General features: G+C 55.9%; 3 protein-coding genes and 2 non-coding genes across 7 annotated transcripts in view; 3 read left to right on the top strand and 2 right to left on the bottom strand.

The window, feature by feature from the left end:
* Positions 7 to 1,153, bottom strand: NDUFAF3 (NADH:ubiquinone oxidoreductase complex assembly factor 3). The gene is made up of 5 exons (NM_001243606.1): positions 1,048 to 1,153; positions 768 to 960; positions 534 to 600; positions 339 to 439; positions 7 to 254 (listed from the first exon to the last, which is right to left on the bottom strand). The coding sequence occupies exons 1-5, from the start codon at positions 1,122 to 1,124 to the stop codon at positions 135 to 137; spliced, it is 558 nt and encodes a 185-aa protein (NP_001230535.1). The 5' UTR covers positions 1,125 to 1,153; the 3' UTR covers positions 7 to 134.
* Positions 1,774 to 7,214, top strand: DALRD3 (DALR anticodon binding domain containing 3). 3 transcript variants are annotated; one of them, XM_021070653.1, is made up of 14 exons: positions 1,788 to 1,992; positions 2,705 to 2,778; positions 4,128 to 4,381; positions 4,459 to 4,754; positions 4,840 to 5,102; positions 5,185 to 5,264; positions 5,347 to 5,475; positions 5,838 to 5,908; positions 6,004 to 6,065; positions 6,175 to 6,257; positions 6,335 to 6,517; positions 6,594 to 6,707; positions 6,799 to 6,867; positions 6,951 to 7,214. In XM_021070653.1, the coding sequence occupies exons 2-14, from the start codon at positions 2,724 to 2,726 to the stop codon at positions 7,068 to 7,070; spliced, it is 1,779 nt and encodes a 592-aa protein (XP_020926312.1). In that variant the 5' UTR covers positions 1,788 to 1,992; positions 2,705 to 2,723; the 3' UTR covers positions 7,071 to 7,214. The 3 variants fall into 3 exon arrangements, with proteins under 3 accessions (XP_013837117.1, XP_020926312.1, XP_013837116.1); XM_013981663.2 differs by having other exon boundaries at positions 1,774 to 1,967; positions 6,799 to 7,145; XM_013981662.2 differs by having other exon boundaries at positions 6,799 to 7,145.
* MIR191 (microRNA 191) lies at positions 2,531 to 2,610 on the top strand. Its single transcript, NR_038528.1, has one exon. It is a non-coding gene; the product is annotated as a microRNA 191 (primary transcript).
* MIR425 (microRNA 425) lies at positions 3,021 to 3,100 on the top strand. Its single transcript, NR_038554.1, has one exon. It is a non-coding gene; the product is annotated as a microRNA 425 (primary transcript).
* The window catches only part of WDR6 (WD repeat domain 6), a 9,161-nt gene continuing 1,368 nt past the window's right edge, over positions 6,727 to 14,519 (bottom strand). Inside the window, exons 2-6 of the mRNA XM_021070645.1 lie at positions 8,582 to 11,063; positions 8,395 to 8,478; positions 8,189 to 8,305; positions 7,977 to 8,095; positions 6,727 to 7,885 (exon numbers count right to left, since the gene is read on the bottom strand). Of these exons, the coding sequence (XP_020926304.1) occupies positions 7,425 to 7,885; positions 7,977 to 8,095; positions 8,189 to 8,305; positions 8,395 to 8,478; positions 8,582 to 11,063 (3,263 nt within the window). The 3' untranslated portion in view covers positions 6,727 to 7,424. The remainder of the gene's footprint in view (positions 7,886 to 7,976; positions 8,096 to 8,188; positions 8,306 to 8,394; positions 8,479 to 8,581; positions 11,064 to 14,519) is intronic.

Below are 14,519 nucleotides of genomic sequence, written 5' to 3'. Positions count from 1 at the left end.
ACAAAATTGTGAGAAGTAGATTAAATTATTAATTTGCTGGCTAGAAAGACAAGTTGTTACAGTGCCAAAGGGGAGGAGCTAGTAAAAACTGGAAACCCCTGCACTCAGCAAAGGGTGGCAAGGTTCCTGGTGGTTCATTTTTTTGAGACTTGGGCCAAAGATGTGAGAGCAGCCCCTCCAGGTGGGGGAATGAGAGCAGCTCCTGTCACCCGGCCTTCATGACACAGGAAGTTGAAAGTGGCACAGGCATTGGGCTGCAAAGAGAAAGCCAGCATCAGCTGGGCTAGGGCCAAGGCCAGGCCTGGGCTCGCCTCAGCATTCCCGAGTACCAGACATACTGTGTCCTGCACTTCCACAGCGATGCCCCGCTGCCTCATGGCTCGCAGCACCTGGGGCTGCAGCCGCTCAGTCCGGTCTCCAGTGCCCACCACAACAATCTCTAGGGAAAGATGAGCATAGCAAGGCTGCAACGAGGTCTATCGAGAGGGTGGGTTTCCGGGGCTCATCACCTCAGCCTTCCCTTCCTCCAGTACCTATTCGGGGCTCCAGCATCCAAAAGAGAGAGAAGCTTCCTTCGGTGATGTCCTGGTGGGAACCTACCTGTGTGGGAAGGAGACAAGTTAATTACAAGTCTATGGAGGTTTCCCCACCGACCCTCTACCTGCTCCAAAGCGGGGCAAAAGAAAAGCCAAGTTTGCCAAGGACGGAGTCAGGAAGGCAGGCCTGACTCTGGTCCTCGGGTTTCCTTATTGCAGGGAAGGGCTCACGTTCCACTGCACCACCGAGTGCGGAAGCAGCGCGCAGGGCCCAAGCACGCGATTTCCATTGACCACGAAGCCGCGGCTGCTGTAGCTGTCGATGTACATCGCCTGCGGGGACTCGCGCTGCAGCAGAGATATTCGCGTCCGCTGATACAGCTCATCATCCGTCGGCGTGAGCCGATGCCCACGCCCTGGGGCCCTGCGGAGGGGTATGGTCGGGGTCTAAGGGGCTGGGAGTCGCTGGCTGTGGGGGGCAGGTGGTCAGGGACGGTGGGTCCGGCCTCACCAGGACAGCTGCGCGAGCGGCCAGCGAAGGATGTGTCGCGCTCGATACAAGCTCCGAAGCACGAACACCGCTGCCATGGCGGATCAGCGCACAGGGAGACCGGCGCAGGGTCAGCGGGGTCGTGGCGTCACCCAGCCCGGAGCAACGACAGCGCCCCCAGCGTCGCGGAGGGCACCGCGCAGCTCTGCCGGCCCCGGGCTGGAGACGGGAGGGAGCCGACCAGGGGCTTAGGTCCCAGCAGGGCGGGTCTCCCGGTGCGGCTCCAGTGTCTGCAGCTGCCGTCCGCCCCGCCCCAGGCCCCCGCAGGCCGTTCTGGGGGAGCCGGACACCTGGTGGCGTGACAGGCCTCAGCACAGTCTGAGCCCCAGCCGCGGCCGGGCCCCCGGCTCTTAGCCATTAAGCCGGGCTCTTGGGACCCGGGGAGGGGCGGCCTAGCACCTGTTCGAGTCCCGCACACCTGGCCAGGGCGTGGTGCCAGCCTCCAAATTTCTAATCCCGGCTTCGCGGAGTCGGATTCCGAGGGCGGTGCGGGCAGCTCAGGTTTCCCCCTCTCGCCCTCCGAGTTCAGCCCCTCCCAACCGTTCACCCGCGCGACCGTTGGCAACGCCGCGGCGTTTCACACCAGGCGTCGTTGCGCTTGGATTGGCTTCTCTGGAGGGCGAGGGGGCGTGGCTGAGTGGTTTCGCCTTAAAATGGCTCCAACTCTGCGGCTAGAACAAGCGGAAGAGGACGCGACGTCAGGCTGGTCGTTGCTGCTCCTGGGTCGGACCGGGCCGAAACGGACCAGACATTGAACTATACAGCGGCCGGAGTATCGCCCTATTCTTGTTCACCTCGCTCTGCGTCCAGAGAATCCCTCCCCCGCGTCTTGAGCCGAATCAGAAGGCCTACTGGTGCCAGAGTCGCTGGCGCCCGCGCAGGTTCCGACATCTCGGCGCGCCTACTGTATGGTGGCCTCCGGGGAAACATTGCTGCGTCTGCCGCCCGCGGGGCCAGGCTGGCGGGGGGGTTTCGAACAACCGAGGACGTTCTCAGTAGATCTCCGGGGGTCCCGTCGCTGCCTTGAGGGCTCATTGGGCTTCTCGCACTCCCGACACTGGCAGCGTCACCAGACAAAGGGCCCGGGTGCGGGGGTGTCCCAGGGGAGGGTTTACTTCCTCTCCGAGGCCCCACGGGCGCGCTTCCCTCTTGGCTGATCCTGAAGCCCGCCCCGCCACCGCCAGTGTAGTGGCCCTGACTGCATGGGACCAACAGGATTAATCCTACCCCGTGGATCTAATCCAGATTGGGACCCAGTCCCGGGGGGGGGGGTCCCCACCACACCTATTGTTTTGGGGCCCAGGTGAGCGAGCGGCTCGTTCCTACCGCACTTGATTTCACCACCTTCTCTTGGCTCCCTCTCCTGGGACTGGGAATGTAGGAAGTTTGATCTGGCACCAAGGCAAGAGATTACCCCTCTCAACCTCCCACTCCCCACGGCTGGACAGCGGGCAACGGAATCCCAAAAGCAGCTGTTGTCTCCAGAGCATTCCAGCTGCACTTGGATTTCGTTCCCTGCTCTCTTGCCTGAGCAGCGTTCTGGCCCAGATTCGGTGGGCTAGCCCCTGATCCCCAGACATACTTTATCGGGCCACTCTGATTTCTGTCCCTCTCTCAGGTGCGCCCTCAGGCTGGAAATGACAGGCGTAGACGTCGGGGAGCCCAGGCTGTGGCCATCTCTTGGATCCCAAGGTAGCACTGGCAAGGGAGGGAGGACACAGGGACTTCTGATTGGGCTGCAATGGTGGTCTGCAATGGTGGTGAGTCCCCCAGGGCCACCCCAGCCCACAGCTGACTAAAGATAGCCCTTCACTTCCTGGGGTAAAGCCACTGTAAGTGTCCTCATGCACCAAGAGTAGCTGAAGACCCCAGCTCAGCCTCTGGCCCCCAATCCTATTAGCAGCTGACCCTAGGTTGTGCACCTGCGGCATGGAAAGTGCTTTGGAATGACACGATCACTCCCGTTGAGTGGGCACCCAAGTAGCCATCGGGAATGTCGTGTCCGCCCAGTGCTCTTTCGGAGCCTCCCTGCAGGGCCTTGCAACCCTGGCCCAGAAAGGGACCTTGCCAAGCTTTTCCTGCTCCTAGAATCCTCTCTCTTCTGAGTTCTGGGCACTCTCACTTCTCCAGGGCAGAGATTATGGATGTTCTGCTGCATCAAGTTCAATCCCTAGTAAAAAAAAAAGAGAGAAAGAGGGGGATTTCCCTGGTGGCCCAGTGATTAAGGATTTGGTGTCATTACTGCTGTGGTTGGGGTTTAGTCCCTGGCCTGGGAATTTCCACATGCCAAGGTTGCAGCTACAAAAAGGAGAGAGAAAAGGGGGTTTAAGTTACTAGAAATGGAGACATTCTGGAGCCTTCCTGGGACAGAGGAAAGAGGTTTATCACTGGTAGAGGGACAAGAGCTGTTCTTAAGCTGGGACTTCTTATGGTCACATTGTTTAGTTGAGCCACAAAGGCTGGTTGCCTTAACCAGGAAGTGGGAGGATCCCTGTTAAAGTATACTAGGTTAAAGGAGAAACTTGAAAAGCTGGCAGTTCTGGAAGCCATCATGGTGGTTCTAATTCCTCAAAATTCAAGGGGAGAAAACCAGCAGTTCTAGCGGACTGGGATTTACTGGGAATAAAGACAACTCACATCTCAAAAGGAATGCTTGCAAATAACCTTAAGTTGCAGAACATAAATTCTCTTAAAAATGAGGATTTTTTCCCAGTAGGTCATAATGTTAGCTGCCCTATTTCAGTGACAGTTCACTTGGAACTTCTGCATTTTGATCATGTGCAAATGGGGGAAATAAAACGTTATCACAAATACATAAATACAAGACTTAGATGAAGACAGAGATCTCTATCTGAGCCCCCACTGGGTCGCGTGGATTCTTTACTTGGTTGCTAAGTCAAGCGACAGCTAGAGAACTGTAGGCCCGGAGCGGACGAGAGATTTCGGACCCGGGGGCCGACCACGCGGTGCGAGTGCCAGTGCTGGGGCCGTAGGACCAACGCGGTCGCCAGAATTTCCTCAGGCGCACCTGCCCTCTCCAGGACCACAGCCAAATCCCCGCCCCAACCAGTTGCCTCTTCCGGAAGTTCGACCCCAATACTTCCGGTTCTGCTTGTTCCTTCCGGTCGCCATGTCGATGGGGCGTCTTGGGGTCGAGGAGACTTTGGCAGCCCTCAACGCAGCCCTGGGACCTGGCGGCCCAGTGTGGTACAAGGAGACGCGAGCCCGCCATCTGCGTGCCCGAGACTTCTTGGCGCCGCGGCGCGCGCTACAGGCGCGCTTCGAGGAGGGCCAGGTAGGCACGGTCTTCCCGCAGGGCGAGTTTGGGGTAGCCGGAGCGCCGCGGCCGGCTCACCGGCTGGTCTCCCACAGGTGCCCAAGCAGGTCATTCACGCCATTGCCGGCCTGCAGGGTCCCGGCGTGGCCCCGGTGCTGCGCTGCGCGCCGACCCCCGCGGGGCTGGCACTCCAGCTGCAGCGGTCTGCAGTTTTCGAGCGCGTCCTCGGCGCCGTGGCCACCTATGTGGCTCCTGCCGCGCATGCAGCTCTGGAACCTCGCGTTGTCCTGCACTGCCCCGCGCTGCGCGGCCGCCCCTGCGCCCTCCGCCTGAGCCAGCTGCGTGCCGTGCTCGTGGCCGACCACCTGGCGCGAGCTCTTCACGCTCACAGGTGAACGGGGGCGGACTGCTGCGGATGGGAAATCCCGGCGAGGTGAGCCTGGCGCTTGGGCTGAGACTACTACTTCGCTTCGCAGGGTGAGTGTGCGCCTAGTGCCCGCCGTGCGGGACCCGCACATGCTGACCTTCTTGCAGCAGCTGCGGGTGGAATGGCCCGCGGCCTCGGGGAGAGCCAGGACTGTGACCGAAGCCCTGAGGAGCCGTGCACTTGCAGAGCTCACCCCTGCCCATGATTCGGGAGCCCTACCCCCAGGCGCCCTGGGCCAAGTGTGCCTGAAGGAGCTGGTGGACGAACGGGGCCGCAGAGCTGGCTATGACCCCAACCTGGACAGCTGCCTAGGTAGGACCCAGAGTCTAGCAGGGCCAGTAAGCTGGTGGGCCGCGCATTTCCCACCAAACTCAGGGCTGTGTGTTCTTTGCAGTGACGGAGGAGCTGCTTTCTCTGCTGGCTGAGCTGCAGGAGGCTGTGCAGCATTGGCCGGAACACAGCTCTCTAGGCCTGGTTAGTGACTGAATGCCCACCCTGTGAATCTCTGGCAAACTAAATGTCCTGTGTCCCAAGCAGTGATTGTCCTTTCCTCTAGGCTGCAGTCTCAGACACTGGTGCAGATGGTTGTGTGGTTGTACACGTGGTGAGTTGTGAGGAGGAGTTCCAGCAACAAAAGTTGGACCTGCTTTGGTGGAAGTTGGATGACCAGGCTCCTCTCAGACAGGTGGGTCAGTTATGGTGGAGCTCCCCACACCAACCTTAGAAGGTCCTAGAAAGGGTCCTGTTAGTTGATGGTTCCAGAAGGTGACACTTGATTGACTTGGGGAGATGACAGACTTGGTGAGTGAGTGGTTGTGTGCAGCAGATGCTGGGAGAAGGTGCAGTCTGGAGGCCTACCCCAGAGAATATTGATGAAGATAGGTTGAAGAGGCTGGATTGTGTCTTGAGGGGCTGAGTTTGAGACAGTGGCTCTGAGGCACAAAGCTGGGGTCATTCAGGAAACTACATATTTAGGTTCATTGAGGGGTCTTTTGCTGTAGAGTATCTTACTGCCAAGTGGCTGAGCCCCTGCTATCTTCCTGACAGAAGCACCTGGTCTGCGGCCCAGTGAAAGTAGCTGGTGCGCCAGGCACCCTGACTGCTCCCGAGTACTACGAGTGAGTGAGGCTGGAAGGCAGGCCAGCAAGCCAAGGTAGTTGAGGTGGGAGGACTCTGCCCACTGGCCCTCTGCTCACCCTTTTCAAAAACGCAGGCTCCGGCATATGCAGGTGTGCAAGGCCTCAGCACTGAAGTATGGCAAGGACCTAACACAAGGTGTGTTTGGGAGCCTCTTGCTGTGCTGTGGGTAGGGGCAGGTCACCTGCATCCCTACCCCTTGTTCCTTGCCTCTAGAGCCTGACTGACTGATCTCATACTTCCTCAGACCCAGCCTGGACAGAAATCTTCAGGGTTCTCTGTGTGGCAACCATTAAGTTTGAGATGCTCAGCACAGCCCCACAGAATCAGGTGAGCCTAGGTGCCCCCCAGGGCTGGCTGGACAGTGTGTGCAGTTATCCTGCTGTAGCTGTGCCTTCATTCCTCAGCTTCTCCTGGCCCTGGCTGACAACAGCATTTCCACAAAGGGCACCAAAAGTGGCACCTTTGTCATGTACAACTGCGCACGTCTTGCCACACTCTTTGAGGGTTACAGGTGCAGCGTGGAAAAAGGTCTGTACCCCACTTTCCCACCTGTGAGCAGTCTGGACTTCTCCCTGTTGCATGATGAGGTGAGTACCCCTGCTGGGTGGTCAGCACAAGGCAGGAAGCTTGGCCTTTCCCTCCCAGCACCCTTCTCCCCCACAGGGTGAGTGGTTGCTGCTCTTCAACAGCATCCTCCCCTTCCCAGACCTGCTGAGCCACACAGGAATGCTGGCCTGCACAGCCCCGGGGCTCCACATCACTGCACGCACGGAGATGGTGAGGCAGAGAAGACAAGGACACACCACACATTCTGTTTATTCTGGTTAGGGGCACAAAGACAGGCCAGTGACTTGGTCTCTGTCTTTAGGTTTGCAAGTTCCTGGTACAGCTCAGCATGGATTTCAGTTCATACTATAACCGGGTACACATCCTAGGGGTAAGTGCACAGCAAAGCGGGGTATGTGGGAGGGTTGCGGGGGAAGCAAAGGATGAGACCAGCAGGCCCTTTCTTTCCTCCAGGAGCCTCGACCACACCTGTTTGGTCAAATGTTTGCCCGTCTACAGCTTCTGCAGGCTGTGAGTGATGTGCTCCACACTGGGCTGGCCATGCTGGGTCTCCCTCCACTGAGCCACATCTAAGGCCACAGAGGCCCCAATGTCTGGGAATGTCCACAAAATCAACTGAAAAAAACAAGTATCAAAAAAAAAAAAAAAGCAAAAACACAACACACCCACAGATTTTGTTAAGCTACCTGGAGCCAAAATAAATTGCTTCTGTTATGACGTTTTATCCTATTGTGTGGAGTGGGGCACATTTCTTACTCTGCCCTGACAGCATTCTACTCACCTTCAGCTCCTGCTCTGAGGTCTGGAACCCACGGCTGCCGCCTCCTCCCCTCTAGGCACACTGGGCATGGGCACAGACAATTGGTCATGCTCCACTCTGTCTGTGAGCAGGCCCCATGCCCAGCACGCCGGCCACCACGGGACATGTCAGTCATACCAGTTGTAAACCTCAAGACCCTGACCCCCAAGAGCACAGCGATGGCCAAACTCGGGGCTCACAGGCCAACAGTCCATGTCGGCCACATCTGGTACATGGTACACTGTACTGTTCATAAAGGTGGGTTCCCCATGCCCCAGACGCCAGAAGGTCAACCGTTGGTCGATGGAGGCTGAGACCATGAGGCTTGGGCTTAAGATCTTGAGGCCTGTCACATGGGCAGCATGTGCACAGGGGACAGAGTATTCCTCCAGCACTTGCAGCTGAGGCAGCTGCTCAGCACCCCCCACAGCCTCTTCCAGCTCTGGTACCTCCACGGCAAGCACAAAGACATGGAGGGAGCCATCCTCACTGCCACTGGCCACGAGATGGCCCGCTGGTGTGGGCAAGGTGTGTAGGCTGTTGACACCACAGCTGTGAGCCTGGAGAGTCAGGCAGGGGGTGCCCAGCCCTGGAGGAAGAAGATAGTTGTCAGGATCCAGCCTGCCACAAAGGTGAGTGGAAGGAGCAGGGACAGCCACAGCTGCACTCCAGCTACTCACGGTAGGGAAGCCCAGGTTCCACTGGAGGCTCCAGGGCAGTGGAGCCATGGTCTAGCACGGTGGTAAGATCCCAGAAGGCCAAGCTGCCGTCGGTGGCTGCACTGCATAGGAACAGCCTCCTGGCAGCCGGAAAGGGAGGCTGGGTCAGTGACAGGGATGGAAAGCAGTGAGATCCACCCAACCCACCCAGGACCACATGCAGCCCTTCTTACCGCCGCTGATTGGGTGCCTCATGTGTGAAGGAGTGGACCTTGAGGACACACCGCTTGTGGTGGAAGGTTTCAGCCAGGAGCTGCAGCCGTTGTCCAGAATCCTGCAAGAGAAAGAGCCTGGGACGGAGGGGGAGAGACAACTAAGACCCCATTCTGGGCACCTATATATTCTTTGTTTCCCAGTCCCCTGGATCCCATGCTCTCACCTCACTGCCCCATCACTACAGGCTGCAGCCACAAGGGGGCCAAGGCCAGGCCGGTCAAACTCACATACAGCTAGAGACATGTACCTGCAGAGACAACACACAGCAGTCAGGTGGAGCCTAGGAGCAGTCACACAGGGCGTGCCCCACATGCCCCACCCCCATGCTCCTGTCCTGCAGTGCACATCACCTTGTCTCTGGATCCACCTTGATCATCCGGTGCCGATTTCGCTGCCGGTCCCAATACTCATCCAGCCGGTGGGATGAAAGGTGCATGACATGACAGGCAAGGTGACTTGGGGTGCTGGGGTCTGGGGTGACCATGAGGGTGAAGCAGTGCATCTCAGCCCGGCCCCCCGCAGACACCACATGGGCAGTCAGGCCAGGCTGAGGATCCTGTGGGCCACCTGGGGTGCCAGTGCCCCAGACAGCCACTGCACGTACCGAGGAGATATGGTTACAAACAGCTGTAAGCGCATGGGCTGAGCCTGTGGCTGTGGGGAGTGCCAGGACACAGACGGTAGTGTCTTCACTGCACGTGATCACGATGTCAATTAGGCCAGGCCCCTCACTTCCAGGCTCTAGATAATCAGGCTGAATGAAGCTGGGCACCCCGAATTCAGGCCCCAGGGTGATGGTACCCACACGCTTTACACAAGTGATCTCACGGCCATGCAGGCTCTCCCGGAGAATCACATGTGGCCGGGTGCAGCCACCCAAAGCTCGGTACAGCATGACATCCCCATCCTTGAGGTAGGCGAAGGCCATAGCAGACTCGGTATCAGAGAAGGCCCAGGAGCGATGCCCTCCACCACAGTTGATGATATGCAGCTTCTCATGAGACCGGGGGCTCCACACCACAAACTCATTGGCGTGGAAACCCAGGATGACCATGCTCCCATCAGTCACCATACGGAGCCCAGCCACCCAGTTCATGCCTCGACAGGACTTCTGCCTTAGGACAGGCTGGAGTTGGCCACCTCGCACAAAGAGCTGGTAGTAGGCACCATCACGCCCTGTTGTGTACACGTAGCCACCATGGCAGGTGACTGAGGTCACACCCTGCTTCCCATGCAGAGAAGGGAGGGAGGACACAGGGCCCCACTCAGCCAAGGCGTTCTCACCACCCTCATTGTTACCACCTGCTCCAAGTGCTCCAGCACCAACTCCAGCCTTGCCTCCAACCCCGAGATCCTTGAGCAGATCTGGTCGGGAGGGGAACAGCAACACAGAGCCCCGACGATCACCACACACCAGGAAGTCGCCTGGGGGTAGGAACGCACTGCATGTGTGCCATCTCTGCTTGCTCGGAGGTAGCAGGTACCGGCAACGTTCCTTGACAAAGATGGCCTTGCCAGAGGGCGCAGCAGAGATCTCTAGGCAAGCCACTACACCACCAGGGCCTGATGCCAGCAACAGGAGCTCCTCATAGCCACGGAGGGCCCAGCTCAGGCTGTGCACCTTCCCTTGGAATAGGGTCAGATCCACAGCTGCAGTTGGAGTGTTGATGGGGACAACCTTGACACGACCCTCCCCGTTGGCCATAGCACACAGTCCAAAGCCCTCAGGACCAGGAGCTGCCTCCAGAAGGCAGTAGGACTGGAAGCGCTTGTCCTCCAGCAGCTGTTCCCAGCACTTGACCTCGAGGTCATACAGGTACAGGGCCCCTGTATCAGTCACTGCCAGTACTCGCCACGAGCCAGCCAGTGTCACAGCCTTGAGGGCACCTGGCCTGCTATGGGACTTGAAGCAAAGAGCTGAGACCCCCGAACCCGGGTGCCCACGCCCTACCAGGTGCCAGAGCCGAATGCCTGAATCATCACCCCCAGTGATCACCCAGGCCTGCCTCTCATGGGCAGCTATGGCCCGGATCCCACGGCCCTGGTGGCCCCGAAAGGCCTGGAGGATTTCGCCTTCATGGCTCCATACCAAGCAGACACAGTCTTCCCCTGCGCTGATAAGGTAATTCTCCAGGAGCTTGACCTGCCAAACACGGGCACTGTGCCCAAAGCAGTGCCCAATATTCTGCACTCGACCCCCAGGCACCCGCAGGTCACCCACCTTCCAGATGCGAACACTTCGGTCTTCTGAAGCCGTGGCCAACAAGCCCTTGCTTTCCAGGTATGACATGCTGAAGATGACACCCACATGCCCACTGACCCGTCGGTCGGGGGCTACAGGCTTGTTGTCTATCAGAGCGGCTGCTGGGTACCAGACCAGGAGCTGGTTGGAAACGGCACCCGCCACTATGGTCAGCTCCTTCCAGGTGTCTCCAATCAGACAGGCTGAGGAGAGGGTGCACCTGTCTGTGCAGGGCACGTCCTGCAGGATGCACCCTACCACAGGGTCGTACAGCACTACTGAGTTGTGGCCCAGGGCCAAGGCCATGTTCCCCTCGAGCCAACGTGCATCCCAGATCCAGTCAGACAAGTTCCACAAGCCAGAGCGCCAGAGCTCCCGGAAGCGGCCCTGTCCCCAGCTAATTTTCACAATTCGGAGTCCCTTGCTCCCAAACACTGCCACCATGGCCTCCGAGTCAAGGTCTCCGTTGGGTTCTGGTCGCACCCGGAACCCATGGATAAGATAGTGGCCAAGCAGGTTCTGCACTCGTTTCATCATCCGCAGATGTCCGCCAAAATCCAAGGTGTACACGAGGACATCTGGCCCCTCACCTAGACAAAGGCAAAAAGCCACATAAGAACCCCTCGCCTAACTCTGATGAGCCATGAAGAAACAGGGAGTAGGGAAAATTCTCAGTATGTAGCTTATGAACCTATTAGGTTACTGCAAGTATGCTCAAACTGCAGACTTGAACCTTGGAAAATCCTGGTCTCAGCTTCAGCTGTACTTTCAGTCCTGACTTAATTTTTTTTTTTTTTTTTTTTCCTTTTGGCCTTGCCTACAGTATGTGGAAGTGTCCAGGTCAGGGATGGAACCAGAGCCACTGAGCCACCAGGGAACTCCCAGTCCTGACTTTCTGATCCCCTCATCAGTCACCCATGACATTCAGTTCAAACATGAATTCCTCAAACTTAGTCTCCTCCTCATCCCATTTAACTTCCCATGCTTCAGACAGGAATCCTCTCAGTTTTGTCCCCCAAATCCTTGGCCTCGTTTACCTCTACAGACATTCTTTCTACTCCCTTCCTCCTCCAGGGAAGAGATAGTCCCACAAGTCAAGCTTTCTACTTTGAGGCCACAGCAGAAAGACTCCTGATTTCCAGGAGCTTCTCTGTATCTCAGAAGATGTGAGCATGTTCACTATCAATAGAGAGAGACATAATAAAAAAAATAAATTTATTTTTAAAATGGGGAGAGGGCAGCTCACGCTTTGACAGCAGACCCTCAGCTGTGACCCCCAACTGCCTTTTGGCTGCCCTGCAGGCACGTCCCATGCTGCTGACTCATCTAGTTTGCTCCATGCTGCTCATCCCAATGACCATTACCATCCTCTGCCCACCCTGCCCCCCACAAACTAGAAAGCCCATTCCTCTTAACTTGCCACATCTGTATCCAAGTTCTGCAGATCTGTAGACTTCATTTTCTAAAGATCTGTAGATTTCATTTTCTAAAGAATTTGCAATCCAGAGTTCCCTTCGTGGCTCAGTGGTTAACGAACCCAACTAGAATCCATGAGGATGTGGCTTCGATCCCTGGCCTCACTCAGTGGGTTAAGGATCCAGCACTGCAGTGAGCTGTGTAGAACGAAGATGTGGCTCAGATGCCGAGTTGCTGTGGCTGTGGGGTAGGCCGGCAGCTGTAGCTCTGATTTGACCGCTAGCCTGGGAACCTCCATATGCTGCAAGTGCAGCCCTAAAAATAAAACGAAACAAACAAACAAAAAAACACCAAAGACTTTGCAATCCAACCCACTATAGTTGACTTTGGTCCAGGACAACACCTCTTAACCTGAAATGACAATATCAATCCCCCATGCTATTCCCAGCCTCCAATCTCAATCTCAATATTCAATACATGAGCATTGATGACAAACCAGGTAATGAACTATATGCTGAAGCAGTGAACAAGACCCTGCTGCTGTGGATTAGGCAGACATTAAACGATACCACACAAGTGAACGACATCATTATAACCTTGGTAAGTTTCAGGAAAGTACTATATAGAGCACGTTAAGAAAATGAAATGGGAAAGTCTACTTCAGTGGTTTCCAACATGGAGGCAATTTTCACCCCAGAAGACATCTGGTAATGTCTGAAAATACTTTTGGTTGTCCAAACTGAGAGATGTGTGTGCTCCTGGGCATCTAGGCATGGAGGCTAGGGATACTGCTAAACCTCCTACAATGAATAGACAGCCCCTCACACAAAAAATGATCTGATCCAACATCAGTAATACTTAGACTGAGAAACCCTGGTCTAATCTAAGCAGACTGGGTGAGTTCAGGGGAAGCCAACTTGACTACCTAACATTTAAAGTGAGGAATTAAGGATCAGCAGCAGTTGGCCAGAGGAAGAGCAGGCAGAAGGGAGGAGAACTTTCTTAGCAGAGGAAATAGCAACTTTGATGTCCCTGAGGTGAGCAAGAGCTTTGGGCAGTATGGCTAGAAGAAATGAAGGGCTCAAGGATGGGCTAGAGAGAATGCTACTAAGAGGATCAGGGAGACAGAGTTGCATGGCCTCGAATGATGGCAGAAAAGGCAAACCAAAAGATGCCACTTGTATGAAGTGCCAAAAAATGAGACTGGCTTGGGGAGTGAGGTAGATTCTTGGTCTTGGGCACCTGAATGGCTGGCACCTGCGTGCTGGAATGCCCAGAAGGAATACTTCAATTTGTAGGTACCTGTTGCACTTGAGCCTGACACTCGCAAACAAACAGGGCTGGGAATTCAGATTATAGGTACACATGGGTGGGATCTGAGAAATGTCAATATAAAGTCACTTTTGAAGTCACGGGAGCAGGGGAATTCACTTTGAAATCTTTCTAACCTGCATTTCCCAAGCCATTCCCCTGCTTAAAACCTTTCAGTGGGGCTTCACCAATGGGTTTTATTCCATTAGAGATAAAGTCAGGTCTAGGCCTAAAATGTTCTGGCCTCTGCTCAGTCTCTTCTAGACCTCCACCCCTGCTGAAGGCTCACAAGCATTCCCCGTTCCCCACAAAGGGACAGATTCTCTCAGTCTCGAGGCCTTTGGCACGCTCACCCTCTGACAGGAACTCACCCTTTCTCCTAGTTTACTCGTCGTGTGGTTGTTCAGGTTTCTGCCTAGCTATCCTCTCCTTCAGGAGCCTTATGAGTTTAGTTCATGGTAGGAACCCTGGGCTCCCAGAGCCCCCACACCAGATCAAAACTGGGCCATCCCTCCATCCATCCCCACCCACACACAGCCATCCCTCTTAGGACTGGCAGCGCATTCAAGGCTTGACAGCCATTGTCCTGCCTCAAGACCCTTATCGAACTGTGAATGAAAAATATTGCCTGCCCAGAGTTCCCACTGTGGTACAATGGAATTGGTGGTGCCCGGGGCAGCAAGGCAAATTAAAGAATCTGGGATTGCTGCAGCTGGGCTCTGATCTGATCCCTGGCCCGGGAAATCCATACGTCACAAGGCCGCCAAAAAAGAAAAACTGCAGGCCATATCAGTAAACAAAGGATACTGCAGCCATCAGGCCACCACAGCACAGTTACCCGGACTGCGAGCCCTGCAGAGAATGCTGAAGCCACCCCCATTGGTGCATCCTTAAGAGACTCAGGATGGGAAAAACACTGGGTCCTAGCCCCAGAGCTGAGGTGCATATCTAAAGTATGATTTCAATGAGCCCAGACTCTGCATCTTCCCATACATTAAAAAAACACTAAATTCGGAGTTCCCATCATGGCTCAGTGGTTAACGAATCCGACCAGGAACCATGAGGTTGCAGGTTAGATCCCTGGCCTTGCTCAGTTGGGTTAAGGATCCAGCGTTGCCCTGAGCTGTGGTGTAGGTTGCAGACGCAGCTCGGATCTCGCGTTGCTGTGGCTCTGGCGTAGGCGGGCGGCTACAGGTCCCATTCGACCCCTAGCCTGGGAACCTCTATATGCCGCGGGAGCAGCCAGAGAAAATGGGAAAAAGACAAAAAAAGACAAAAAAAAAAAAAAAAAACCACAACAACAAAACACTAAATTCATT

The sequence above is a fragment of the Sus scrofa genome, chromosome 13, assembly GCF_000003025.6.
Source record: "Sus scrofa isolate TJ Tabasco breed Duroc chromosome 13, Sscrofa11.1, whole genome shotgun sequence".
Taxonomy (NCBI): Eukaryota; Metazoa; Chordata; class Mammalia; order Artiodactyla; family Suidae; genus Sus; species Sus scrofa.
This window is presented reverse-complemented; position numbering and strand designations above follow the sequence as displayed.

Bases quoted from the DNA above. Each gene is read 5' to 3' on its own strand.
- NDUFAF3 (NM_001243606.1), bottom strand. From the start codon at position 1,124: ATGGCAGCGGTGTTCGTGCTTCGGAGCTTGTATCGAGCGCGACACATC. The intron at 601-767 runs GTGAGCCCTTCC...CTTCCCACACAG, and splicing joins ACTCGGTGGTGCAGTGGAAC to GTAGGTTCCCACCAGGACAT. The intron at 255-338 runs GTATGTCTGGTA...TTCTCTTTGCAG, and splicing joins CTGTGGAAGTGCAGGACACA to CCCAATGCCTGTGCCACTTT.
- DALRD3 (XM_013981663.2), top strand. From the start codon at position 2,724: ATGACAGGCGTAGACGTCGGGGAGCCCAGGCTGTGGCCATCTCTTGGA. The intron at 4,382-4,458 runs GTAGGCACGGTC...GGTCTCCCACAG, and splicing joins CGCGCTTCGAGGAGGGCCAG to GTGCCCAAGCAGGTCATTCA. The intron at 4,755-4,839 runs GTGAACGGGGGC...TTCGCTTCGCAG, and splicing joins CGAGCTCTTCACGCTCACAG to GGTGAGTGTGCGCCTAGTGC.